Source organism: Ahaetulla prasina, chromosome 1, assembly GCF_028640845.1.
Source record: "Ahaetulla prasina isolate Xishuangbanna chromosome 1, ASM2864084v1, whole genome shotgun sequence".
In the NCBI taxonomy this organism is placed as follows: Eukaryota; Metazoa; Chordata; class Lepidosauria; order Squamata; family Colubridae; genus Ahaetulla; species Ahaetulla prasina.
This window is the reverse complement of record NC_080539.1, coordinates 148,311,491-148,338,502: the sequence shown is the minus strand read 5'-3', so window position 1 is coordinate 148,338,502 and position 27,012 is coordinate 148,311,491. Positions and strand designations below refer to the sequence as shown.

General features: G+C 43.0%; 1 protein-coding gene across 1 annotated transcript in view; it reads right to left on the bottom strand.

The window, feature by feature from the left end:
* Positions 1-19,545: 19,545 nt before the first annotated feature.
* Positions 19,546-27,012, bottom strand: part of SNTG2 (syntrophin gamma 2) — a 305,949-nt gene continuing 298,482 nt past the window's right edge. The window contains exon 17 of the mRNA XM_058177752.1: positions 19,546-19,768. Within this exon, the coding sequence (XP_058033735.1) occupies positions 19,637-19,768 (132 nt within the window). The 3' untranslated portion in view covers positions 19,546-19,636. The remainder of the gene's footprint in view (positions 19,769-27,012) is intronic.

The window sequence follows — 27,012 nt, the reverse complement described above, 5'->3', positions numbered from 1 at the left end:
TTTCTCTCTCCAGCTAAATGTGAATCAGATTTTGTAAAAGGGCTTTCATTGTGCTATACACAATGAGGTGTGGTTCAGAGCAGGGGTATCCAACCTTGGCAACTTTAGGGCTTGTGGACTTCAGCTCCTAGAATTCCCCAGTCAGCTGGCTAGGGAATTCTGGGAATTGATGTCCACAAGTCTTAAAGTTGCCAAGGTTGGATACTCCTGTTTTAGAGGGAAGAAAAGGTCAGTTTTAGGAGACAGTCTCAGCTCTTCAATAGCCAACAAAATACTATTGACAACTGCACTTCAGCTTTTGGGAATTCTCTGAGAAATTGCAGTAGCCACACTGCCTTTTGCAACTATCTCAATGAACACATGAAGGCATCGGACACCCTGTTTTTGAAGAACCAACATGTATGGGGTAGGAAGAGATTTCAATTTTGCTCGATTCAATTTGTCCAAAGAGAACATTAAAACTTGAGATGTGTTAGGTTTATAATGGGATGGCAGTATAGGATAGAAAGAACTTGTCATGTTGGGAGTTAAACTACTGTGTCCATCATTCATCTTCTTTCATAAGGTTTCTGGAGCATCAAATCTTCTTAGACAAAATGTTTTCTGAAAAGCATCTTCTTACTTGAGATTCTATTCCCCTTGCTTTTTTCCCAAAGTCTACTGGTAAATTAAGGGACCACTAACTTTCAACTGAGGACCCAGCTTTGCCCCATTATTGACAGCTTGGCTCTCAGACAGCGTGTGTAGGCTCAAAAGTTACTGGCGCTTAGCTTTCATCTAAAAAGCTCTGAAGTCCCTTGACCACTTTGTTTTGTTTCCTTTTATGGTTCTTATTGCGGGAGAGGTCTCCAAACTATTCGTGGACTCGCAGTTTAAATTCCAGAAATCAATTTGTCTCTGAAAACTCATGAGTGGTGCATTTTCTTTTGAAAACTCTTGCTATTTGGATCTTATACTTACCACTCGCTCTTCTTCTCTCTGTCTCTGTCTCTGTTCTCTCTCCCCCTCTCCCTCTCCCTTTCTCTCTCTCTCTCTCTCTCCCTCTCCCTCCCTCCCCCTCTTCCTCTCTCCTTCTCATTCCCTCTCTCTCCTCTCCCTCCTCTCATTCCATCTCTTTCCGCTACCCTCTCTCCTCTCCCCTCTCTCTCTCCCTCTCCCTCTCCCTCTCCCTCCCATTCTCTCTCCCTCTCTCCATCTCTCCCTCCCTCCCTCTCCCTCCCTCCCTCCCTTCCTCCCCCCCTCTCTCTTTCACACACTCACTTTTGCAGAGATTCTGTACTTCACCCACCCAGCACTTTGTTTTCTTTAATTATGACAGGAGATGAAGCCATGCAGTGAATCACCTTTTCTTTTCCACTTCAACAAATTTGTTAATCACATCTGCCTCCTGTTCAGCTCATCTTTCCATTGTGCCGCCAAATAACAGAATTTGCCCTTTAAGAAATTTACCTTTTTTCTTTATGCTAGGAGCTTCTGTGGGAGGATATTTATTCAAAGTTTGTTTTTCAAATAAAGGAACTGAGGACACTGTCTAGCATATAATGTTATCTCTGGGGAAATTAACTGGAACATGTATTCAGGTGTCTGCAGGCATCCTTTGGGATTTACTGTAGATCTGGTATCTATCCATGCCTACTTTTCTGCTCTTCGGCTAATATGCTGTGGCTAAGATCCAACAGCACATTTGGAGACTCTGGATTTCTATATATCCAGAAGAATAGACCGTTTTACATTTTATTGGCAACAATAATTCTGCCATTTTGAAATGTTGGCTCTCTCTTGGATGGAGAAACACCGGAAAATCTCAAGGCAAATGGCAAATCACTTCATTTTGCTCGGAAAACTATATACCTGCATGCGTTTGTAAGTTGATTTTGAGTCCAATTAGTAGTTGATCTTGATTCCAAGGAAATTTTACAGACCTACAGGAGTGTTTGCCCAGGCTGTAGAGTTTTCTGTAGGCATTGTGCTGTTTCTATTAGAAAAAAATAACAAAAGCCCACTTCTTTCAAAATCTCTAGTATATAATTATTAGTTCTTCTTGGCCAATTATCTGAAAATATACATTATTCTCTTCCCTTTCTTGGTCTTTTTTTGACAGACTAATGTCTGAGTTGAAAGAGGTACAATAATAAAAATGCTGACGACACATTTTATTGTTAGGGTTCCTTTGAAATGGATAACATGTTTTCCTTAAAGGAGTATTAGAGCCATACCTCTTAGTTCTCCCCTTTTCATTCAATAGCACTGACTGAACCATAAAATCTTCCTTTCCAGCAATGAAAGTGTGCCATAACCATTTGCTCTAATAAGCCTTGGTGGTGCATGGTTAGAATGCAGTAGTACTGCAGGCTACTTCTGCTGACTGCCCACTGCCAACAGTTCGATCCTGACCAGCTCAAGGTTTGACTCAACCTTCCATCCTTCTGAGGTTGGGTAAAATGAGAACCCAGATTGTTGGGGGAAATAGGCTGACTCTGTAAACTGCTTAGAGAGGGCTGTAAAGTTCTTTGAAGCAGTATATAAGTCTAAGTGCTATTGCTATTGCTCTCCTACAGTTATTTCTCTACATAGAGGGAGGGTGAAATCTACTTACCTTCCTTACCAGTTCGGAAGTGCATGTGCTGGTTCACATGCACGCGCACACCCTCTGCGCATGCGCAAAACCTTTCTACGCATGTGCAGAGGGTACAAAACACATTACATCCTGGTTAAAACCAGGACGTAACGACAGCTGGGCAGGTGGGCAGAGCCTCGCACCATGATTCCTACCAGTTCTCCAAACCACCAGCCAAGATTGCTACCACATCAGGTGATCTGGTCCGAACCGGGAGCATTTCACCCCTGATAGAGAGGCATCAACCCACTTACCATTCATCCTCCATACCAGTCCCACATTCTGGTCTCTACTCTTTCCTGATTAACTTTCTTCAGACTGAAACAAATCTATTGGATAATAAAATACTTTATTGTAGTCCATCACTCATGCAACATTGGCAGTGCAATGTTCCATCAGTCTTGAATTGCAAACCTGACTACATCATCAACCTCAGTAACTTTAAGTGGTATGGACTTCAACTTCCAGAATTGTCCAACTCAGTCCATACGTCTTAAAAATGGCTGAGGTTGAGAAACACTGATTTAGAGACTTGGCGGTTGTTGAACGGTCCTCTCTGAAAAGACTGGCAACAGCCCTGAGGGGCCCATCCCTGCTTCATCTGAAAATAGCTAAAAAACTCTTGTCCAAGAACTGGGAAGGGATAATCAGGAAACCTTCCCACAGGTTGCTTAAAAAGGTTCTCTTCAAGGCAGTCCCTTTTGTTAAGTGGAACAGTAGTTAAAAAAAAAACACCTCTAGATTCCTTCCTTCCTTTTGAGACTGCAATGTTGTTGTCTCCTATTTATGTGCTCCATCTGGTTTTGGGCACACCTGCTCTTGGTGTGAATGATTGAAAGCAGCCTATCCTATTCCATTATTTCTCTCTTTAGCTCTAGGTGCATGATTCAAAAATGTTGGCTTTGATTAGGACCCACTCATACTGCTGTGGAATGACAGTGCTCTTCTGCCATGAGGAGGCTAGCTATGATGCTGCATTGTTGAACATCAGCTGATTCCAACAGGTTTGACCTTGTTGAGAACTTGGTGAAGTGCTTTTGTTTCCAGCATTGCTGGCTGAGACCCTTGAACTGTAGATGCCAAAGTTGGACTCATGGAGGTTCTCTATACAAGAGAACCTCCATGAGGTTCTCTGCTTATTGTTTGGCTACAGCTTTCCCTGCTAAGGCAGTAGGCAGACACTTACTGAGAACAATTCAACTTATTTTTGCGATGATGTTACCGCATGCTTGGCAAGCCATCCTGTACCCACTGCAATTTTGCGAAGGTAATTGTACGATAATAGTATAATTTAGGATCTGTTAGGATTTGTACTTTACGCTGTTGTTTGCCTTCAGCAGGATTTGGGTCTGTATTTTGTCATGAAAGATTAAACAGTTCCTCTAGAACAAGAATCGAATTGCCCTGATACAACAATCCTCCTTCTGTTCCCTCCATTGCTACAAGGAGCTGCGCTGAAGTGAACAATAAATGATGCAAGCCCTTCCAAATCAAATGGCAGTGTAATCCTTGGGGCCAGATTGAGGGTTTCCCCCCCCCAAAAGTTGCAAACCTTGTTCTGTGTGCTAAATGCAGACTCCACTTATAGCATCATTACATGGCCAGCAGACTGCTGTGATTAAGAATCAATCGGTCACTCAAAATTCCTCATACCAGGCATTTTCCTTTGATTGCTACCCGGCGCTCTCTATTCAGGAGGCTGCAGACTTGAACCCTCCCTCAGCTGCCATTATCTAGACTTTAGCTCTGGCAAGTAACAGTTTTATTCCAGAAGGGTGATTTAATCATTCATGCAAACAATTGCCCTCGTGCAGACTGAATTTTAATAGTCTCCTCTAATAATCAAGTAACAGATTCCACAGATATGTTGCAGGCAGGCAAGTTTAAAATTCTGGGCATGGTGTAATAAAAGTTGGAGTCAGAAAACTATGGCCTTCCTTCCTTCCTTCCTTCCTTCCTTCCTTCCTTCCTTCCTTCCTTCCTTCCTTCCTTCCTTCCTTCCTTCCTTCCTCCCTCCCTCCCTCCCTCCCTTCCTTCCTTCTTCTTTTCTCCATCTCCTTCCTTCCTTTTCTCTCTCTCTCAATTTGGCAGGATTCTAACACTTTTACACTCTAGTGAAGAATACAGGTAGTCCTCAACCTATGCCCATAATTGAGTCCAATCGCTTATGTTGCTAAGCGAGAAATTTGTTAAGTGAATTTTGCCCCATTTTACGACTTTTCTTGCCACATTTGTTAAGTGAATCACTGCAGTTGTTAAATTAGTTAACATGGTTGTTAAGTGACTCTGGCTTCCCCATTGATTTTGCTCATCAGAAGGTCGCAAAAGGAGATCACATGACCCCAGGACACTGCAACTATCATTAATGTGAGTCAGTTGTCAAGCATCCAAATGTAAATCACGTGACCACGAGGATGTTGTTACAGTCATAAGTGTACAAAACGGTCACAAGTCACTTTTTTCAGTGCCACTGTAACTTTGAACAGTCACTAAGTGAACTGTTGTAAATTGAGGACTACCTGTATTGTAACAGGCTCTGTCCATAGGAGACTATTATAGGAAACCAGAATTGGGAAGTGTTTTGTATATTCTTTCACCACCATTTACCGCAACAATTTTCCTATCTGCCAAATATCCAGAAGATCCCCAAAGTCAATTCATACTTTTTAGATACTCGGCAAATCAGTTGGCAAATTAAAAAGAAATGCATCAAATGTGTATTGGAAAGAAAAAATATATACAAGGATGTTTGTTTAGGGAAAAAAATATTTATTCACTAATTTGGGTTAATTATTTATAAAGTTGGATGCAACCCCAATCGCAAGAAGAAAATGCTTTTCAAAAAAAGGCTAAGAGGAGGGCCTACAAAAATTGGATTATTTCCCCCCCAATTTCTAAACAGTGCTGCAGGATAGATGTGGCTGGGGGGGGGGCGGTTTGAGAAGTTTGCAGAAAGAGAAATGGATTGAATTTCTCTTTTCTTTCAGCATGTTTTTCCAGCTAACACCAAGCTAGAGAGAAGGAAAAGAACTTGTGCAATCAGTTCAATCTGGAACACATGTAGGAAAGGAATGGACTGTGTCCTATATTGGATAATAACATCTTTACTTTTTAGGGAGGTGGTTTATTATTTAGTTGTTCTGACATAATTAAATATGTACACAGAGTTGGAAAAATGGTCTACGTCATGGATCTTCAGCATACTAGATCAGCAGAGTAACCTACTAATCCTTTCTGAATGGCTTTCTGAATGAATGTGCACAGTATTTCCAACCTTGCAAATTTCAGTGAACTTCAGTGTGTGAATTTCAACTCCCAGAATTCTCAGCAATGGTCATTCTGGCTGTGGAATTCTGGGAGCTGAGGTCCACACTCCTTGAAACTCCCAAGGTTGGAAAATACTGTTCTAGAAGTAGGATCCTTGTCTCCTGTGGGGAGTGGAAGCGTTCCAGATAAATAGACTTGTCTGATGGAATCTAGGTTTTCTGGGCCAGTGCTAAAAAGCCTCCAAATGAAATTGAATTAAGAAGGGAAAAAGATACAGATGAACCAAGGATTATTTAAAAATTCTTTTTAGAGATGCTCTTGATCAATTATGAGTGCCTTATTTTTGCTCTGAATTTTCAGTACCTCTGTCTTTGCTCAGGATGTTTGCTAGCTTTGTTATGCAGATTTCGGCTAATGTTGGTACTATTCTCTCAAATTCTTTATTGCCTTTATTCCAATAAAATATTTTGTTCCTAGTAACTTGGTTAAAAGAGGAAAGCTAGAGTCATTTTACCTGAGGAAATCATCAAACCCAGACTTGTGGAATAGGGTAAAGAGTAGGGGTGAAATGCTACCAGATTGGACTGGATTGTGTGATCTGGTAGTGATTGCAGCCGGTAATTCGGAGATCCAGTAGCAATGGCGGAGCAAAGCTCCACCCACCCACTCGGGTGTCATTACTTCCTGGTTTTAACCAGAAAGTAATGTGATTTTTACCTTTTGCACATGCGCAGAAGGTTTTGCGTATGCGCAGGTCTGCGCGTGCATGTGACCCGTGCACTCCCGAGCCAGTAAGGAAGGTAAGTAGATTTCACCCCGGTAGAGAGTTGACATTCCAATCTGGCAAGTTGTGTTGGTGTTTTTCGAAAGGTGTCTCCCCCCCACTTCTCTTTGTTACAATGGAATAGTTCAAAATGAAATACCAAATTTTAACATTATTTCTTTGCAAGGATGGATTGTACTTGGTGGTTTATGAAAAAAATAATAATGGAGTTTTTATTTTTTTTGGTATACAGAAGACTTTTGTTGTTATTACAGAAAATGTTACAAGACTTTTCTATAAATTCTGAGAAGATAGTAAATAGAATCAGTATTTTGACTAATCTGATTAAGGAAAAATAGATATTATTTTAAAGAGACAAATATAGGGGGAAAGTTGGTTTTTTGCATTCCAGTCATGAGATAGTATTTGAATGAAGCAGAATATTAAAAAGTGTTGTACACAACCGAAGACTTCAAAAACTGCCTTTCTAGATGGTGAGCAGGGAAGCTGTCAGCAGGGGACCATCTCTGTGGTGAGGTTGGTGCTGGAATGCTAGTCTTTTGATCTTCACCCTCTTTCAACTTGCTTTCTTTCTTTATTTTATTTATTTATTTGATTTTTATACCGCCCTTCTCCCGAAGGACTCAGGGCGGTGTACAGGCAAAATAAAACAGATAGTACAATATACAATTTAAAATGCAATTAAAAAACTTATTTTAAAATTGGCCTGAAAAGTATACAATGAACTAAAAACCCCATTTAAAATTAGTTAATAAGAAATTAAAATTTAATAAAATTCAATTTAAGCCAGCCCCGCGCGAATAAAAAGATATGTCTTCAGTTCGCGACGGAATGTCCGAAGGTCAGGTATTTGGCGTAAACCCGGGGGAAGTTCGTTCCAGAGTGTGGGAGCCCCCACAGAGAAGGACCTTCCCCTGGGGGCCGCCAGCCGACATTGCTTGGCGGACGGCACCCTGAGAAGTCCCTCTCTGTGAGAGCGTACGGGTCGATGGGAGGCATATGGTAACAGCAGGCGGTCCCGTAAGTACCCAGGCCCTAAGCCATGTTTCTTGCATGTTGGATAAATCAACATCTAGCTGACCTTAAGTGATCTCCAAAAGCTAAGCACTGTTGGACCTTATTCCAAGTAAGGTGAAAATCCTCTAAGGCAGAGGTTCCCAATCTTTTTCGGTTTGCGGCTCCCATAACACTTCGGATTTTTTCCGCGGCTCCCTTAATAGGTACATCCGATTTTTTTTTTAATTTTTGTCTTTTTTTCTGAATTTTTTTCTGAAAGCTGAAATCTTTTCTGTTAACTTTAAAATGTGCATATTGCCTCCTTGTAAAGAGAGATTCAACACATTCAACTTTTCAAAGATATCACATAGGTATGTGAGTTTAATCAAAAAGTCTGTTTCTACAAAGTGTTTGGCATACTCATGTTTTGCTGATGGACGCGCCGTCTCCTTTGATGGGAGCGGCCTCTGTGGAACTTTCCCAGGCGTGGGGGTCCCTGCTTCGGTCTCGGAGTTTGGCCTCTCGCGATCCCTTGTTCCTCGGGTCTCCGCCTTGTGGAGGAGGTGGCTGTTCTCGCCTCCAGCCTGGCTCACCTGGGAGGAACTAGCAGGGGTGGTTTTGCTATTTTCTGCGCAGCCCCTCTTTCCCGATGCCGTCGAGCGTGGTGGCCGCGGCCGTGTTGGGCAGCGTGTCGGGTGGTCTGGGAGGCCAGTGGCGTCGCGGGCAGACTGGAGGGGAGGTGCGCCGTTGCTTCGTCAGGCGGCGGGTCTGGGCGGGCGCTGTGGTTCAGGCGGGCGGGCGGGGCCGGAGCTCGCGCTTCTCCTTTGGTCCGTCGTCGGCGTCTGCCGTCTTCCTGCCTGCTGTGGCCTGCCCCGCGGGGGGTGTGGGTGCGGCTGCGCGGGGGTCCCTTGGCTTTTGGAGTTGTCCCGAGTTGCGGTGTGCGAGTCCCGGTCGCTGCGGCCGTGTCCGGCTTTGTGCGTCTGGGATCTCGCGGCACCGCGTGTGGAGCGGACGCTGCTTCTTCGCGGCTCCCTTGTGGCGGTGGCGCGGCTCCCTGGGGAGCCGCGGCTCACAGTTTGGGAATCACTGCTCTAAGGAATACCAGAAATAGAGACTACACTGGGAAGGAAGTAAGGAAGTAAGGAATTAAGGAAGGAAGGAAGGAAGGAAGAAAGGAAGGAAGGAAGGAAGGAAGGAATCTCCCAAAAGTCATTGACCCAGTGGTGAAATCTAAATTTATTTCTGTGGGCGTGGCTTGGTGGGCATGACTTGGCTTGGTGGGTGTAACATGTGACTGGGTGGCCGCGGCTATGTAACCATGTGACTGGGGGCTCAAAAGACAGAAACTCACTAACAATGTCCTGTTGGAGCAGGATTGGACTAGATGACCTCCAGGTGTCTTCCAGCCCTGGATTAGCCTCTGAAACTGTGTCTGGTACCAAGTTTGTAGTCCTTCCTTCCTCTCCTTTTTCCTTCCTTCCTTCCTTCTCCCCTCCCTCCCTCCTTCCTTCCTTCCTTTCCTTCCTTCCTTTCCTTCCCTCCTTTCCTCTCTCTCTCTCTCTATCTATCTCTGTCTCGAAAACGAATCCTCCCTGTTTTTTGCCTAGCAGGCTTCAGGGAAACTTCAGGGAAGCCTGGTGGGAACAAAAAGACTCCCCCCACCCTCACCCCCACCCCCATAAAGAAAAGGCTCCGACGATCGCACACACCACAGCTGTGATCATCAGAGCCTCTTTTTTTTTTACCTTTTAAGAGCATTTTTTAACTACCAGCTCAGGCGAATAGTTTGTAAAAAATGCTTTTAAAAGTTGAAAAAAGAGACTCCGACGATCACAGCTGTGGCACACGATTGTCAGAGCCTTTTTTTTACCGTTTAAAAGCAGGAAGTAACGACACCTGGGTGGGTGAACTGGTAGCCACCATTGCTACCAGTTCTCTGAACAACCTGCCACAATCACTACTGGATCACTTGATCCGGTCCGAACCTGGAGCATTTCATCCCTGCATTGACCTATTGTGCCACAGCCAAAACTAATTCCTGGATGTGTGTATAATTTGTAGGAACTGAGAGACATTTTAATCCTCTTACTAAATTATGATGAATGTATTATTTCTGAGTTATTTTTGTGCCTTCTTATTTATTTCACAAAAGTCCCATTGGAGCTCATGTTACTTTCATGGTTGATTGGTCTCTCATCTTTTTTCTCCCTCTGCATTTCCTAATTGGAAAGAGTGCAGGACATAATAATTTAAGTCAGATTTTTTTATTGATAGGAAAATATATCGGAATGGTAACAGCAGTCTGATGAGGAGGTAATGTGCTGCCTTCCCTGGAAGTATTTAAGTGGAGTTTAGACAAGCATCTTTTGAGGATGCTTTGATTTGGATTCTTGCACTTAGGAGAGGGTTGAGCTCATCTTAGGAATCCATGAAGCGGGTCTCTGCGTATTGTTCCAGCACGCGCAAAATACATATTACAGTGAAACTCATGGTTACGAACAGGAGTGAAGAAGCTCACACCTACCCTTGTTATATATTTTATGTGAATGAGGCTTGCCAACAGATTAGCCAGTCCAGGTCTATTGTTTCAGCTTCCTAGAGTAGGGGTCTCCAACTTTGGTCCCTTTAAGACTTGTGGACTTCAACTCCCAGAGTTCCTCAGCCACCTTTGCTGGCTGAGGGATTCTGGGAGTTGAAGTCCACAAGTCTTAAAGGGACCAAGGTTGGAGATCCCTGTCCTAGAGTGAGAACAGTCCAGACAAAGGCAGCTTATCCAGATTTTCTTATATCATCCTTGTGACTGAAACAATGCATGGTGTGAGGCATGTATCTCTTGTGCCCGACTAGGAGAGTAGAAGTAACGTCTGAATGAAGCTCCTTATAATAATGGCGAGTTTTGAGGAAGGAAAGGAACAAGTTTGCCGGCAAGTTTGGAAGTTCTGGGAAATGTGAGAGATCCCTCAAATTCTGCCCTTATTTCTGCAGCTGTTACACAATGACACTCATTATCCACTAATGTTGGATACCAAAATAGTCTTATCTGATGATGAACAACATCCTGGCTACTTTTTTTATACTTTCTGCAAACATTTGACTGCTAGCACAGTTCACTCCAACGATGCTGGATGAACCTATCTTTTCTGTTTCCTCAAATGAATTTTCCCCCATCTCGTTAAAGATGTTTGTTGCTATCCTTTAAATTAAAAAAAAATGCATACCATTGCAATAATATGGAACAAGAGCTGATTCCTCTGTACTGAAGATATTTCTAAATATAAATCTTCCAAAGCTACAATTTGTTTGTACTGATGCTATAATTTAGCTGTTGTCCACACCATTTAGATGAGTCCATACTTGTGATTTATTTGTTCACTTCTAAGACACTTATCTTTTTGTTAAAAAGGACATAAGGTAAGTTAATTGCCACCATAAGTAGAATCAATTGCACTCAATTGCTAAAAATCCCAGCAACACAACAAAACATAAGTTTCTATGTGACTGTGAATCTCACATTCCTATTTTGAACTTGGTCTTGTAACTTAATTGGGTTTGGGCAAAATTGTTTAAGTTATATATGGTCAGCTTTTTCAAGTCTTTCCAGGTTGTCAATACTTGGAATACACTACCTGACTCTGTGGTCTCTTCCCAAAATCCCCAAAGCTTTAACCAAAAACTATCTACTATTGACCTCACCCCATTCCTAAGAGGTCTGTAAGGGGCGTGTATAAGAGCACAAGCGTGCCTACCATTCCTGTCCTATTGTTTCCTTTCATTATATCCAATTAGTATAGTTATTACATAATTATGCTTATATATATATATGCTTATATATTGCATAGCTATTTCATGCTTATGCTTATATATACTATTGTGACCAAATAAATAAATAAAAATGAATAAAAAATGTTGTACCCTCTTTAACCATGTCAGAATTCTGATTTTCTGTAAAGGTGATAAAGGAACTCTGGATATTCTAACCCCTTTAATCTCTTATAATAGAGTTATATTTGTACAAAATATACAATTAAGTTGTTTTCATGTTATTATTAATACCAATTGATTATATTTATTTTAAATCACTACTACTGGTCACAAGCTAGGGATCCTTTTCCCTTTAGGCCTATGAAATGCAAGCTTCTGTATACATTTGGATCAAAAATGTAATGTGAACCAATCTATATGGACTGCATTTCATTCAAATTAATTCAATTCCACTTTCCATTATTTTTAGTGGCATGTGCATCTAGCATGTCCTCATTTACTATCTGACACAATTAATTATACAAAACTAGAAATGAAGCAGGGAATCACAATTCATATTCTTTGATAATTCTGCTGTTTCACAGAAGCACCCTAGATGTTTTTGAATTGGGGGGGATTCTCTTAACTGTATACAAAGATATCTTCCAGCAAAGAATGCCTGATTTAAATCAGAGATGGGCAACCTGAATGCCACAAATGGTTTATTAGATTTTCTTCTATATATTGCACTGTTGAAATTTGACTGCAAGGCATTCAATACAATGTAATTTCCAAATGATTTTTTTCTGGGGTAACCAAATAAAACCAGTGTATTAAAGTTGAAATACCTTTAAAACGTCTATAACACAAACACACACATAGACACAAAGAAAAAAAAAAGAAACTGGAAATTTGGCAACAAATTTCCAATCGTAGCATAATATTGCATCTCTGCTAATGACAATTCTTAATTCTTAGTGGATAAAATTCCTGTGATTAAAAAATGCACCCTTTGGTCATAAAAAATTGTCTTCCTGTGCTTTAAAGAAGAGTAGAACTAGCCTAATCACCGAGATGTTTCTTCAACAATTCCTAAGAGGACTATAAGGGGCGTGCATAAGAGCACAAAAGTGCCTACCGTTCCTGTCCTATTGATCTCTTTATTATATCTAATTAATATAGCTATGCATATCCTTTACATTTTAAATATATAAATATAAATATAAATATAAATATAAATATAAATATAAATATAAAAATAAATATATATATATATATATATATATATATATATATATATATATATATATATATATATATATATATATGTAGATCTTTGGTGATTTGGGTTTTCTCTCACATAAAATTGGAAGTGTCTTGGCAACGTTTGACGAAGTCTCATTCGTCATCTTCAGGCTTCAACCGTGCTTCTGGGAGCAATGTGTGATCGCAGCTGTTTCTTCCTTTTAACTGCTAGTGGGGGTTCTTTTGGATTAGCTTGGTAATCTTATTTCTTTGGAATCCATTGGATGTTAGTACGTTAGTGAGAGTGTCTAGTTCGGTTTTTAGGTGTTGTTCATCAGCTAAGCATTTTGTTCTGGAGATGAGTGTCTTGGCTACGGAGTTGATCTGTGCTGGGTGGTGGTGTGAGAGTGCGTGCAGATAGCGGTTTGTGTGTGTTTTCTTCTGGTAGATGGTGTGTCCTAGAGCCATTGGGTTTCCTGTAGACTAAGACATCCAGGAAGGGAAGTTGGTTGTTAACTTCTGTTTCCATGGTGAACTGTATTTTGGGGTGTAAAACGCCCACACAGCATGAACAAACGAGATGACACCTCCCGCCTACCAGCCATTTGGAAACCCGCCCTTATTGACAAACGAGTCCCTAACACGAGGAATGACACCAGACCCACACTCACGAGGTCCACACAGGATGTCACCACCGCACATCCACCCAGAAAGCAGACCCAAACCCACACTGATCATGAAACACGACCAAGGACCAGAAGCCAGACCGCAGCTGCAACATTAGCCATTTCAAACCCCTCCAATCCATACATGCAGCAGACTGACACCCACTATGAAGATGTAGCACGACCACAAAGCCAAACAACAGCTATGCAGCTCACCAGCTTAAATCCCCCTGCAACACAGACTAAACTGAGCACAAGCAAGCCCCCACCAACACAGGACACACCCCCAGCCAATCAGAGCACAAAAGTGCCTACCGTTCCTGTCCTATTGATCTCTTTATTATATCTAATTAATATAGCTATGCATATCCTTTACACACACACACACATAGACACAAAGAAAAAAAAAAGAAACTGGAAATTTGGCAACAAATTTCCAATCGTAGCATAATATTGCATCTCTGCTAATGACAATTCTTAATTCTTAGTGGATAAAATTCCTGTGATTAAAAAATGCACCCTTTGGTCATAAAAAATTGTCTTCCTGTGCTTTAAAGAAGAGTAGAACTAGCCTAATCACCGAGATGTTTCTTCAACAATTCCTAAGAGGACTATAAGGGGCGTGCATAAGAGCACAAAAGTGCCTACCGTTCCTGTCCTATTGATCTCTTTATTATATCTAATTAATATAGTTATGCATATCCTTTATATATATATATATATATATATATATATATATATATATATATATATATATATATATATATATATATATATATATATATGTAGATCTTTGGTTATTCGGGTTTTCTCCGTGTAAAATTGGAAGTGTCTTGGCAACGTTTGACGAAGTCTCATTCGTCATCTTCAGGCTTCAACCGTGCTTCTGGGAGCAATGTGTGATCGCAGCTGTTTCTTCCTTTAACTGCTAGTGGGGTTTGAACTGATTGGGTGGGAGCTTGGCTGTGCTCTGATTGGATGGGGGTTTTTGTGCTCTGATTGGCTGGGGGTGTGTCCTGTTTGGGTGGGGGCTTGGTTGTGCTCAATTTAGTCTGTGTTGCAGGGGGATTTGAGCTGGTGAGCTGCATAGCTGTTGTTTGGCTTTGTGGTGGTGCTACATCTTCATAGTGGGTGTCAGTCTGCTGCATGTATGGATTGGAGGGGTTTGAAATGGCTAATGTTGCAGCTGCGGTCTGGCTTCTGGTCCTTGGTCGTGCTTCATGATCAGTGTGGGTTTGGGTCTGCTTTCTGGGTGGATGTGCGGTGGTGACATCCTGTGTGGACCTCGTGAGTGTGGGTCTGGTGTCATTCCTCGTGTTAGGGACTCGTTTGTCAATAAGGCGGGTTTCCAAATGGCTGGTAGGCGGGAGGTATCATCTCGTTTGTTCATGCTGTGTGGGCGTTTTTCTATCTCAATGGCTTCTCTGATTATTCTGTTGTTAAAGTGTTCAGTTTTGGCGATAGTTCTGGTCTTTTTAAAGTCAATATCATGTCCTGTGACTTTAAAGTGTTGGACCAGGGAAGAAGTTAGTTCCTCTTTTTGAATGAGTTCTTGTGTTCTTCAATCGTGCACTTATTCTTCTGTTGGTTTGTCCAATGTATGTGGTGGGGCAGGCGGTGCATGGGATTTCATATACTCCTTGATTTTCTAACTCAATTTTGTCTTTGGGGTTTCTTAGGATGGTGGATATTTTTGGTTTGTGCAGAATGCTGTCTTGATGTTGTGTTTGTGGAGGATCTTGCTGATTCTGTCTGTGGTGCCTTTTATATATGGGAGGAGGGCTGTGCCGTTTTCTTGTTCTCTGTCTTGGATTTTAGTGGGGGGTTCTTTTTGGATTAGCTTGGTAATCTTATTTCTTTGGAATCCATTGGATGTTAGTACGTTAGTGAGAGTGTCTAGTTCGGTTTTTAGGTGTTGTTCATCAGCTAAGCATTTTGTTCTGGAGATGAGTGTCTTGGCTACGGAGTTGATCTGTGCTGGGTGGTGGTGTGAGAGTGCGTGCAGATAGCGGTTTGTGTGTGTTTTCTTCTGGTAGATGGTGTGTCCTAGGGAGCCATTGGGTTTCCTGTAGACTAAGACATCCAGGAAGGGAAGTTGGTTGTTAACTTCTGTTTCCATGGTGAACTGTATTTTGGGGTGTAAAACGCCCACACAGCATGAACAAACGAGATGACACCTCCCGCCTACCAGCCATTTGGAAACCCGCCCTTATTGACAAACGAGTCCCTAACACGAGGAATGACACCAGACCCACACTCACGAGGTCCACACAGGATGTCACCACCGCACATCCACCCAGAAAGCAGACCCAAACCCACACTGATCATGAAACACGACCAAGGACCAGAAGCCAGACCGCAGCTGCAACATTAGCCATTTCAAACCCCTCCAATCCATACATGCAGCAGACTGACACCCACTATGAAGATGTAGCACGACCACAAAGCCAAACAACAGCTATGCAGCTCACCAGCTTAAATCCCCCTGCAACACAGACTAAACTGAGCACAAGCAAGCCCCCACCAACACAGGACACACCCCCAGCCAATCAGAGCACAAAAAAACCCCCATCCAATCAGAGCACAGCCAAGCTCCCACCCAATCAATTCAAACCCCCACTAGCAGTTAAAAGGAAGAAACAGCTGCGATCACACATTGCTCCCAGAAGCACGAAGCTGAAGCCTGAAGATGACGAATGAGACTTCGTCGAAACGTCGCCAAGACACTTCCAATTTTACGCGGGAGAAAACCCGAATAACCAAAGATCTATCTATCTATCTATCTATCTATCTATCTATCTATCTATCTATCTATCTATCTATCTGTCTGTCTGTCTGTCTGTCTGTATGTATGTATGTATATATATATATAATTTCTTTTAATGTTTATATAGTATTTTTACTTGGCTGTACACCGCCCTGAGTCCTTCGGGAGAAGGGCGGTATAAAAATCGAAATAAATTCAAAATTCAAAATTATATATATATATATATATATAGGTCTTTGGTTGTTCGGGTTTTCTCCCGTGTAAAATTGGAAGTGTCTTGGCGACGTTTCGACGAAGTCTCATTCGTCATCTTCAGGCTTCAGCTTCGTGCTTCTGGGAGCAATGTGTGATCGCAGCTGTTTCTTCCTTTTAACTGCTAGTGGGGGTTTGAACTGATTGGGTGGGGGCTTGGCTGTGCTCTGATTGGATGGGGGTTTTTCTGTGCTCTGATTGGCTGGGGGTGTGTCCTGTGTTGGTGGGGGCTTGGTTGTGCTCAATGTACACATTGCTCCCAGAAGCACGAAGCTGAAGCCTGAAGATGACGAATGAGACTTCGTCGAAACGTCGCCAAGACACTTCCAATTTTACACGGGAGAAAACCCGAACAACCAAAGACCTATATACAAACACCCGTGAAAACCTCAGAAAACAAATATATATATATATATATATATATATTTCATGATATGTTTTTCTTTTTTTTTTTACTATGACAATGTTTATGTATACTGTTGTGACAAAATTAAATAAAAAAAAATTCAGAAGTAAATTCTTATTAAATCAATTGTTTAGTACTCACTTTATGTACCATGGTGGTTATGAAATAGGCTAGAAATCTTTGGTTAAAATGTCTCTTCTGTCATCAAATTACTAGATAGTGTTCATGCTACTACTGTACTTTTTCCTCCAATTCACTGCATAACACTCCCTATTTTAAAATTTTCGGAAACATATTTTTGCAGAGTTTGTATAAAAACTACTGGTACTAAGATCATAATATTTGAAATCTTTATAAGATAAAATGCCATGTTTATGGTTAATATAGTTATTATTTGTAGGATCAGAGTCTGACATTTCAGACTTGTAGGAAGTAAAACTAGACCAGTTTATAGGTAATCTGGATTATTTAAATCTACATTTAGACTAATTCATAGAACGGTTAACCAATTCTGAAGCAATATGCAGCAAATACATATTTTAAAATTTAAGCTGGTTTTCTATATCAGGCTTTAAAATAAAGTAGAATGGCAAACTTAGGTTAAACTGGCCAATCATGTTCTTGAAGTATGATTTTATTATTAGATATGAAGCATGATAATTGTGGAGCATTGTGATTGATATAATGTTACTAATAACCTGGAGGAATTCATCTGTGGGAAATGTAGATTATCATCTATTTCTAAGAAACTGCTAAGGGAAGCCAGGTTTAATTATATGAATGAGCTTTCACTGGATATTTTCCTTAAATAGATAAGCAAAACAGAAATTAACATGAACATCAAAGATGGCATATATGAACAATGAGACAGAATATGATACACAAACCCTCTCACAGCCTTTGAACCTTCCCCAAAATCCCAGAAAAATATTTTGGTAACTTGAAGTTTTAATGTGAAATTGTGAACAAGGAAATTATTAACAAGGAACAACCAACTGCTTGAATTTAACAAGCTAATGTTAGTGAATTAAAGTTTAATTTTTGGCCTAGTGCCATTTACTATTTCATTCTACCGATTTTAGGTGCTTTCTTCAGCTAAAAATGTATCCCTCCTAGTATTATTAAAAATTCCTATTTTTTCTTTTAAGAAAATTGTGGAAACTTAATTCACAGAAAAATAGATAACTGTGGACTGTTAGCACTGCATGTTGTCATTATACAGTTTAATTCTACACATGTTTATTCAGAAGTAAACTCTATTCATTTTTAAGGAATTTAATTCTATGTAAATGATCAAAGCATTGCAGCTTTAAATGAAATACCAAGTTATAAAATCATACATACTGCATATCTGTCTACTGATAAAGAAGTATGAATCTGTGAATTTTGATAACAATCTCTACTCTAGAAAAGCAAAATAATTGCTTAAAGTTAACCTTGAATTTAAAATCCATTAACCTAGCCTGGATGTCAGCAACCCAGAGCTCCCAAGTCGCATGCGGCTCTTTCAACCCACTTCTGTGGCTCCTTGTTGCACCACTGGTAGTTAAGTTTTTAAGCAGTTCTGGCTGATCTCACCACTGGCTGGTCCTGCCTGTCGCCCCTCCCCTCCCAGTCACTACTCGCCTGACCTGAGAAGAAACTCTGGGCCTGCTCCGCTTGTCTTGTTGCTAGGGGCGAGTAGAGCAGGATAGCATTGTGGCTCCGTATCATAATGGGTCCTGGGAGGATGGAACCCTTCTCCCCCACTGTGAAGCACGCTAAATTTTGCTGTGCTGTGAAAGGCACTGTGAGAGCACCTCATGGCCTCCCCGATGCCTCATGGCTTCCGCCTCATGGCCTGCCCGCTGCTCTTGCAGCGCCTTGCAGAGCACAGTGAAATTTAGTGGGTCTGAGGCACGCCCAGCACCAACAAAGGCTGGAAATAGCCGCCCACCATTTCCTGCTTCAGTCTGTCGGGCAGCGAGACTCCTGAATGAGACGCCAGAAAATCAGAATCAGAGACAGAGAGAGGGAGAGGAGAGACAGAGGAAGATGAAAGAGAGATACAGAGAGGTGGGGGGAGGGGGAGAGGGCAAGAGAGAGAGATACATGAAGAGAGAGGGTGGAGAGATAGAGAGGCAGAGAGAGGGTGGAGAGAGAGAGGGAGGGAGGGAAATATATATATATAGAGAGAGAGAGGGGGAGAGAGAGATACAGTGAGAGGGGTGGAGAGAGAGAGATACAGAGACATACAGAGGGGGGAAGGACAAATACAGAGAGAGGAGGGGGAGAAAGAGGAAAATACAGAGAGAGGGGGATATACATACATACATACATACATACACATACAGAGAGGGACATCATTTTAGATGCCGAAAGGGTTTTTTGGCTCCTGGTATTTTTTAACAACCGGTTCTCTGCCCTAAAGGCCGGCTGGGTAGGTGTGGCTAGGGGGGTCATGTGACTGGGTAGGAGTGACATCGAGTTGACCATGCCCACCCAGCTTTTGTGGCTCCCGGTGTTTAAGGTTGCAGACCCCTAACCAAGTCAACTGAGTCATACTACACAAAGCTCAGTTGTGTCTCCAAATATATTTTAGCATTTAAGAAAATTCTTGTTCTCAAGTAAATTATTAAATGGATAATGCTTGATAAAAAGATTTAAAATAAGATTACAAGTTATTATATTAATAATATATTCTTTTAGGTGCTAGGCAATAAACTGATTCAGTTTGAATAAAAACTTAACTCATCAGCTTTAATAATGATGAATCAAATATGAAAACTAGTAGCTTTTATTGATAATACAACTATAGATCTGTTATAAAATTACATGGAATTGTAATAATGCACATGAAATATTTTTTTTCTTTAAGAAAATAATTTATCTGTTATAGTCACAACACATTGTTTTCTTAATTACTGTAAGTATATTTTCTTGCAATGAATTGGCTGTCTATAAATGATGGATCCACCGATGCAACTTTAGCAGCTATAAATGAATGGATGCAATTTAAAACTGCTGTCAAATCTTGAAATTCTAGTTCCTGAAAGGAAAATAAGAAAAACAGAAAAGGTGAAACGAAAAGCATCAATAGTATTTTTTTTCTACTGATTATTACAATCTCTAATTTAACAAAAGATGGCTTTCTTTTATATATATCTTCTCACTTGAAAATGCCATGTCAGTATTTTAATGCTCAAGGTAATTGATCTGATGTAGTGGGGATAATATGAGAAGAATTTAATTTGCCCTGTAGTTGTGGTTTGAACTTATGAACTATGAGTCCATGCGCAAAAGATGCTGAGAAAGGAAACACACCCACCTAAAAACACAAACTCAAAATTCTGCACTTTGAATATCTTGTTGAAAAATGCTCATTATATTATTATACTACGCTAAGCTGCTTCTCCGTTTAACTGTGTGAATAAAGGAAGGAAAAACATTTATATATATATGAAAGTCAAAATGTATTCTGATATAATTAGTAATTTTGGAACATTGGTGGCCATCACCAGATTTTGCTCAAAGCCATCTTCTAGATATGGTGAAGGTTCCTCTGAGATGATACATCCGAACAGTTTCAAAACTAGCCAGACAGAGTTTTAACGAGGCCTCATTCATTCTTTGGAAGACTTTTTCTAAGCCCATTTTTCCATTTTCTAAAATAATTCTGTCTTACTACAAGTCATTCTTGGGACAAAATCTTAGTTTTATTTCATTGTTTTAATAACTTTGCTAATAGATTGTTGGCATGTTCTAAATTTGATGAAGTATCCTCATTACGGTCTGAGAGCAAATTAGTTAAATATGGACTGAATGCCTAAGCTGAATCCAAAGTGGCTTAAAAGTCATCCTTAAAAACGGTGCATCAATGGTTTCTCATCATACTAGAGTGAGCTATTAAGATGGTTCCAGAGGGTTTAGTTCTGATCCCAATGCGCTTAAAATAGGTTCCCCTTGTAGTGAAAGAAATGCTGTATTGTGATGCATAGTACATTTAGGAATGTTATTATTTTATTTATGAAAGATTGAACTATAGTTGTCAATCAATAATGAAAGTTTATTCCATAGTAACTGTGTTTAACTACTGTACATGAATACTTACTTAAATTTCCTTTTAAGGAAATTTGCTGATAAAAATTAAAGCAGGGAATAGACCACTCAACCCAGTTATAGCCCAGTTTATTTGAAACAGCCTCGATCCATATATACAATGGCCTTACTTGTTAGAGGGGAAAAAAACTGTTTTGACTGGAGGAGTTTTCTTTTTTTTAAAAAAATCCCCAAATGGAGATGAAATTCTTTTCTCCAGCTTTTTTAACTCTCCTCCCTGACTACCAAGTGCTAGAAGAGCTCAGCCAGAGACAAGAAAATGTTTTTTGGCTACTAGAAAATAGTACTTCTCCCCTAAGAAAGCCAGCTCCCAGGACTTCTGGCAGTGGAGTCATCGTGGAGCAGGGTGTAGGAATGGACATCTGTCCCTAAACCCTGAAAAATCTTCACTAAGAGCCAGCTTTTAGGGCATTATCGATCTTGGAGAGATCGATAAACTAAAGATGAAGCTCCATAGGCGCTGGGGGTGGAAAGCAACCACCCGAGCAGTCAGAAGCAGCACTCTTAAACTGGCGGAGAGGAAGTCGGTCTTTATGGCTGGCCTGCAGCGATGACAGCTGCAAACGGGGAAAGCAAAGAGTGAAGAGCAACAGCAGCGTTCGACAGAGGAAAAATCCCAGAAGAAGATGAGAGGCGTGTGACAAAGAGAAGGCGTGGAAGAGAAAAGGCAGAGAGAGAGTGACAGAGCATGTCCGGGAAGGCGGCTAAAATGGAGTAAACCAGATTGGAGAGAGAAAATAGACTGAGAACAGCGCACAGCAGTCTGGGACCCAGATTGGAATCCACAAATTGCAATGATTGGTGAGTGAAAGACTTAAAAAAAAATGAACTGAGATAATAAAAGGAGATGAAGAGAATTTGAAAACATAAATAAGGACTGATTAGAACTAAAGATTTAAATTTGAATCGGAAAATAGAGACTAAAAACACTGGCTAATAAAATATAACTTGACAAAACAAAGGATTTGTGAAAGTTGAACTTTGATGGACAAACACTTGTGTAAAATGGAATAGTGGATTGATTAGACTTAAAGAAAAGGAGGGAAAAACAAAAAGAGGAGAAGAAGCAGAAGAAGAAACAAGAGGAGCCGTCTGGTGGAATTGTGGATATATTAAAAGCTGAGTTTAATAATAATAAATAATAATAATATTTTAATTTGTATACCGCCCTTCTCCCGAAGGACTCAGGGTGGTGCACAGCCAAAATAAAATACAAAAACTACACATACAATACTAAGAACAACCCTTAAAAAACTTATTCATATTGGCCACATTTAAATAAAATATCCCCTATAAAATTTACAGAAATTTAAAACCCATAAAATCAATTTAAAATTTTAAAAATTCAAGCCAGTCCAGCAAGACGGAATAAATAAGTTTTAAGTTTGCGGCGAAAAGACCTGAGGTTAGGTAATTGTCGAAGTCCAGGGGGAAGTTCGTTCCACAGTGTGGAAGCTCCCACAAAGAAGGCCCTCCCCCTGGGGGCCGCCAGTCGACATTGCTTGGCTGACGGCACCCTAAGGAGGTCTCTCTGTGAGAACGCACCAGTCGCTGGGAGGTAGACGATGGCAGTAGACGGTCCCGTAGATATCCCGGTCCTAAGCCATGGAGCACTTTAAAGGTAGTAACCAACACCTTGAAGCGCACCCAGAAGACAACAGGCAGCCAGTGCAGTCTGCGCAGGATAGGTGTTACATGGGAGCTTCGAACTGCTCCCTCAATAACCCGCGCAGCCGCATTCTGGACTAACTGGAGTCTCTGGGTGCTCTTCAAGGGGAGCCCCATGTAGAGAACATTGCAATAGTCCAAGCGAGAGGTAACAAGAGCGTGAGTGACTGTGCATAGGGCATCCCGGTCCAGGAAGGGACGCAACTGGCGGATCAGGCGAACCTGATAAAAAGCTCTCCTGGAGACGGTTGTCAAATGGTCTTCAAAAGACAACCGCCCATCCAGGAGCACGCCCAAGTTGCGCACCCTTTCCATCGGGGCCAATGACTCGCCCCCAACAGACAGCCGCAACTGCACAGTGCCGGCATCCACAGCCACTCCGTCTTGGAGGGATTAAACTTGAGCCTGTTCCTCCCCATCCAGACCCGTACGGCTTCCAAACACCAGGACAGTACTTCGATAGCTTTGTTGGGGTGGCCTGGGGTGGAAAAGTACAGCTGCGTGTCATCAGCGTACAGTTGGTATCTCACCCCAAAACCACTGATGATCTCACCCAGCGGCTTCATATAGATGTTGAACAGGAGAGGCGAGAGAATCGATCCCTGAGGCACCCCACACATGAGGCGCCTCGGAGTCGATCTCTGCCCCCCTGTCAACACCGTCTGCGTCTGGTCAGAGAGGTAGGAGGAGAACCACCAATAAACGGTCCCTCCCACTCCCAAACCCTCCAACCGGCGCAGCAGGATACCATGGTCGATGGTACTGAAAGCCGCTGAGAGGTCTAATAGGACCAGGGCAAAGGAATAACCCTTATCCCTGGCCCTCCAGAGATCATCCACCAACGCGACCAAAGCCGTCTCCATACTGTATCCGGGCTGAAATAGACAGTTTCATCCAGGTACTGGGGAAGCTGACATGCCACCGCACTCTCTACAACCTTCGCTGTGAAGTGAAGATTGGAGACTGGATGATAATTTCCTAAAACAGCTGGGTCCAGGGAAAGTTTCTTGAGGAAAGGTCTCACCACCGCCTCTTTCAAGGCAGCGGGAAAGACCCCTCCTGTAATCCCCCGGAGCCAGCCTCGTGTCATCTCCTGCGTGGCCAGCACCAACCAGGAGGGGCACGGGTCCAGTAAACATGTGGTGGCATTTAGCCTTCCCAGCAACCTGTCCATGTCCTTGGGAGGTCAAAACTATCCCAAACAGTCTCAACAAGACGGGTCTCGAAACTCTCGCCTGGATCTACCCAATTTTGATCCAATCCGTCCCGAAGCTGAACGATTTTATCGTATAGATAACCGTTAAACTCCTCAGCACGCCCTTGTAATGGGTCCTCCCGCCCCTCCTGTTGAAGGAGAGAGCGGGTCACCCGAAATAGGGCGGCCGGGTGGTTATCTGCCGACGCAATGAGGGAGGAAACGTAAGAACGCTTTGCATCTCTCAATGCCACTAGGTAGGTCCTACTGTAGGACCTAACTAGTGTCCGGTCAGACTCAGAACAACTGGATCTCCAGGCACTCTCTAGGCGTCTTCTCCGGCGTTTCATCTCCCTCAAGGAGCTGGTTGAGACCGACGCCGGGTCAGAGGCCGCAAAGACATGACACAGTCCAAAATTCCAGCCGCGGCCTGTTCCCAGGCCGCGATTAGCTCTTCAGTCGTGCCGCGGGCCAGATTCTCGGGAAACGGCCCAAGCTCCGTCAGGAACCTCTCTGGGTCCATCAGGCGCCTGGGACGGAACCAACGTAGCGGTGGTGGGTAGCGGTCTGAAAGTCCAGACGAAGGAGAAAATGATCTGACCATGACAAAGGTTCGACAACTAAATCATTTAAAATCAGATCATTCAACCACTGGCCAGAGATAAAAATCAAGTCTAGATGTGGGTAGGGCCATCAACTAATTGAGTCAGGTCCATGGCCGTCATGGAAGCCATGAACTCCCGAGCAATCGAGGATGCCGTGCCAGTTGATGGCAGATTGAAATCCCCCATGACCAACAGTCTAGGGGTTTCAACTGCCAACCCAACCAGCAACTCCAACAGCTCGGGCAGGGCTGTTGTCACGCAGCAAGGAGCCAGGTACGTGATCAACAAGCCCACCTGAGTCCTACGACCCCACTTCACATAGAGGGATTCACACCCAGCTATCTGAGGCACAGTGGTCTCTCTCGGTTCCAGACTCTCCTTAATAATAACCACTACACCACCACCCCTACCTTGGGCCCTCGGCTGATGGAATGCTCAGAAACCTGGTGGGCACATCTCTACTAGGGGAACCCCCCCTTCGGTGCCCAACCAGGTTTCCGTAATGCCCATAACGTCCGTGGTCCCCTCCTGAATTAGATCTGAAATCAGGGGGGCTTTGTTAACCACGGACCTTGCATTACATAATATCAGCCGAAGGCCCAAGCCACTCGGGGAACGGGAAAATTCTGGGGGGCCGGAGCACGCGATTGCTCTTAAATAGCGAGGGCGTACCCCCAAACCTGATGTGGCCCCCCCTTCCGCCATATCTGCCTCTCCACTTACCATATTGATAACACAACCCTGATAAACTGGAACGAAACCCTCCCCCACCATCTTCGGACCTGTTAGATTACCGCCGCGAACACTTGTTGGACTTGGCTCCCTACCCGACGGGTTTCCCCCCCACCCATCCTCCCCCCCAAACCAGACCCGTCAATTCCCATCCTCCCCTTAAAATCCCCATTAAGACTCCCCTTAAAAAAACGATTAAAACAATTTGTTAAAAATCCCCTAAGCCTCCTAGATTTAGCATGCCAACTCTCGGGGTTCCAAAACCCGTCCTCAAGATGGGCCCTCGATAGTGTGGAGGGCCAAACCTGCGAGAGAGGGGAATCTCGCAGGGCAAGAAGGTCCGCAGTTGAAAATATCCGCATGACAAAAGTACGGTTAGCGATCCCATTCTGACCAGTCAAGATATCAAGATAAGGGAATGGCAAAGTCCAATCCTAGTCAGGTTCAGATAATAAAGATGGTATCTCCTCTGCCGGGCCTCAAGGTTAGGTGGCCGGGATGTTGAAGGTCGATAGATGGAAAATGACCTAGGACGGCCAACATTTCTGTGGCCATCCTTGAGTTCGGCCCTCTAAGTCTCCAAGGGCCCCCCGCGGGGAACCTTTGCCGTCTATGATGGAAATAACGGCTACGGCCCCCCAAGGTCTTAAAAAAGAAGGGTCCCTTGGAAAAGTCTCACTGTAGCAACAAGTCTTCCCAGCTGGCAAGATGGATATGGACTTCCAGGGCTCCATGGGGCCGCTACTCCTCCAACCAACCCAAATCGGCCACCACTCGCCACAAGTCCTAGATGAAGCCAGCCGTTCTCCTCTGAGCTGACCCGATAAACCTTGATGGTAAGTCTAGTCTAATTTGGGCTAGGCACCCAACACCAGGCACCGCAGAACCAACGGTCGGGCCTCCCGACCCAATCCGATCACGGAGAGGCCCACGACGCCGTCACCGCCACCAGCGGAAATCCATCGCCAGCGCCGTCAACGCCGCCGCCAAAATAATCCGAGGGCGGAGACATCCAAGGACGGGGCCGGGAAGAGGGCCAGCACATGCCACCACCCCACTCTCCGGCAGGCGGCACCCTCCAGATTGACTTCTCCGAACCCCCTGGCTCCTCCAGTACCGCCCGGTGAGGGAAGAAACTTCGGCAGCCCCAGTCGAGGCCTACCAGGAAAAAGGCCGCCGTGCCGGCGCCGCCACAGGAAGTCCGCGCCGCTACCGCCGCCGCTGTCCTGGACCAAGGGGCAGTAAGAGGGCCAGCCTTAATCTCCAACCCACTCCCTAACAGGCTGGACCCTCCCGATGACTTGCCCAACCCCCTGGCTCCAGCGTCGTCCAGATAGAAAGTTTCGGCAGCCACAATCCGGACCTGCCAGGAGAGGCCTCCACGCCGCCGGCACCGGAAATCCGCGCCGCCGCAGCGGATCCTGGGCCGAAAACTGCCATCCTGGGCTGAAGGACCACGCCATAAACGCTGGGACTGCCGCTCAGCCCGAGCCATAAATCGGGGTCAGCCCACCTCTCTCGCCAGGTGAGACGTTCCCCCGGCAGGATCTAGGACCAGGGGGTTAAAAAGCGCACCCCCCTCGGTCCTAGCCGACTAGGAAGGGGTGCCATCCCCGTCGCTAAAATTTCTCACTGTGCCATCTTGAAGAGGACACTGTAAATAAGACTGATGTAATATTGTAACACCTAGGATTTTTTTAAAAAAAGGGTACAGATGATAAACCAAACGGAACTGAATGAATTATCGAACTAAATTAAGTTGATTATTGGATTAACTGGAATAATATTGGATTTATATTGACAACTCTATATATTTATATCTATGTTTAGTAAAGAAATATAATTAAAGGTAATTTAAAAAACTAAGAGGAGTATATATATATAAAATAGAACTGTATAAATATATGTATTACACAGGGTGATTAAGAATTATAAAAAAATATAAGTATAGCATACATAAGAAAGTGTTAAGAA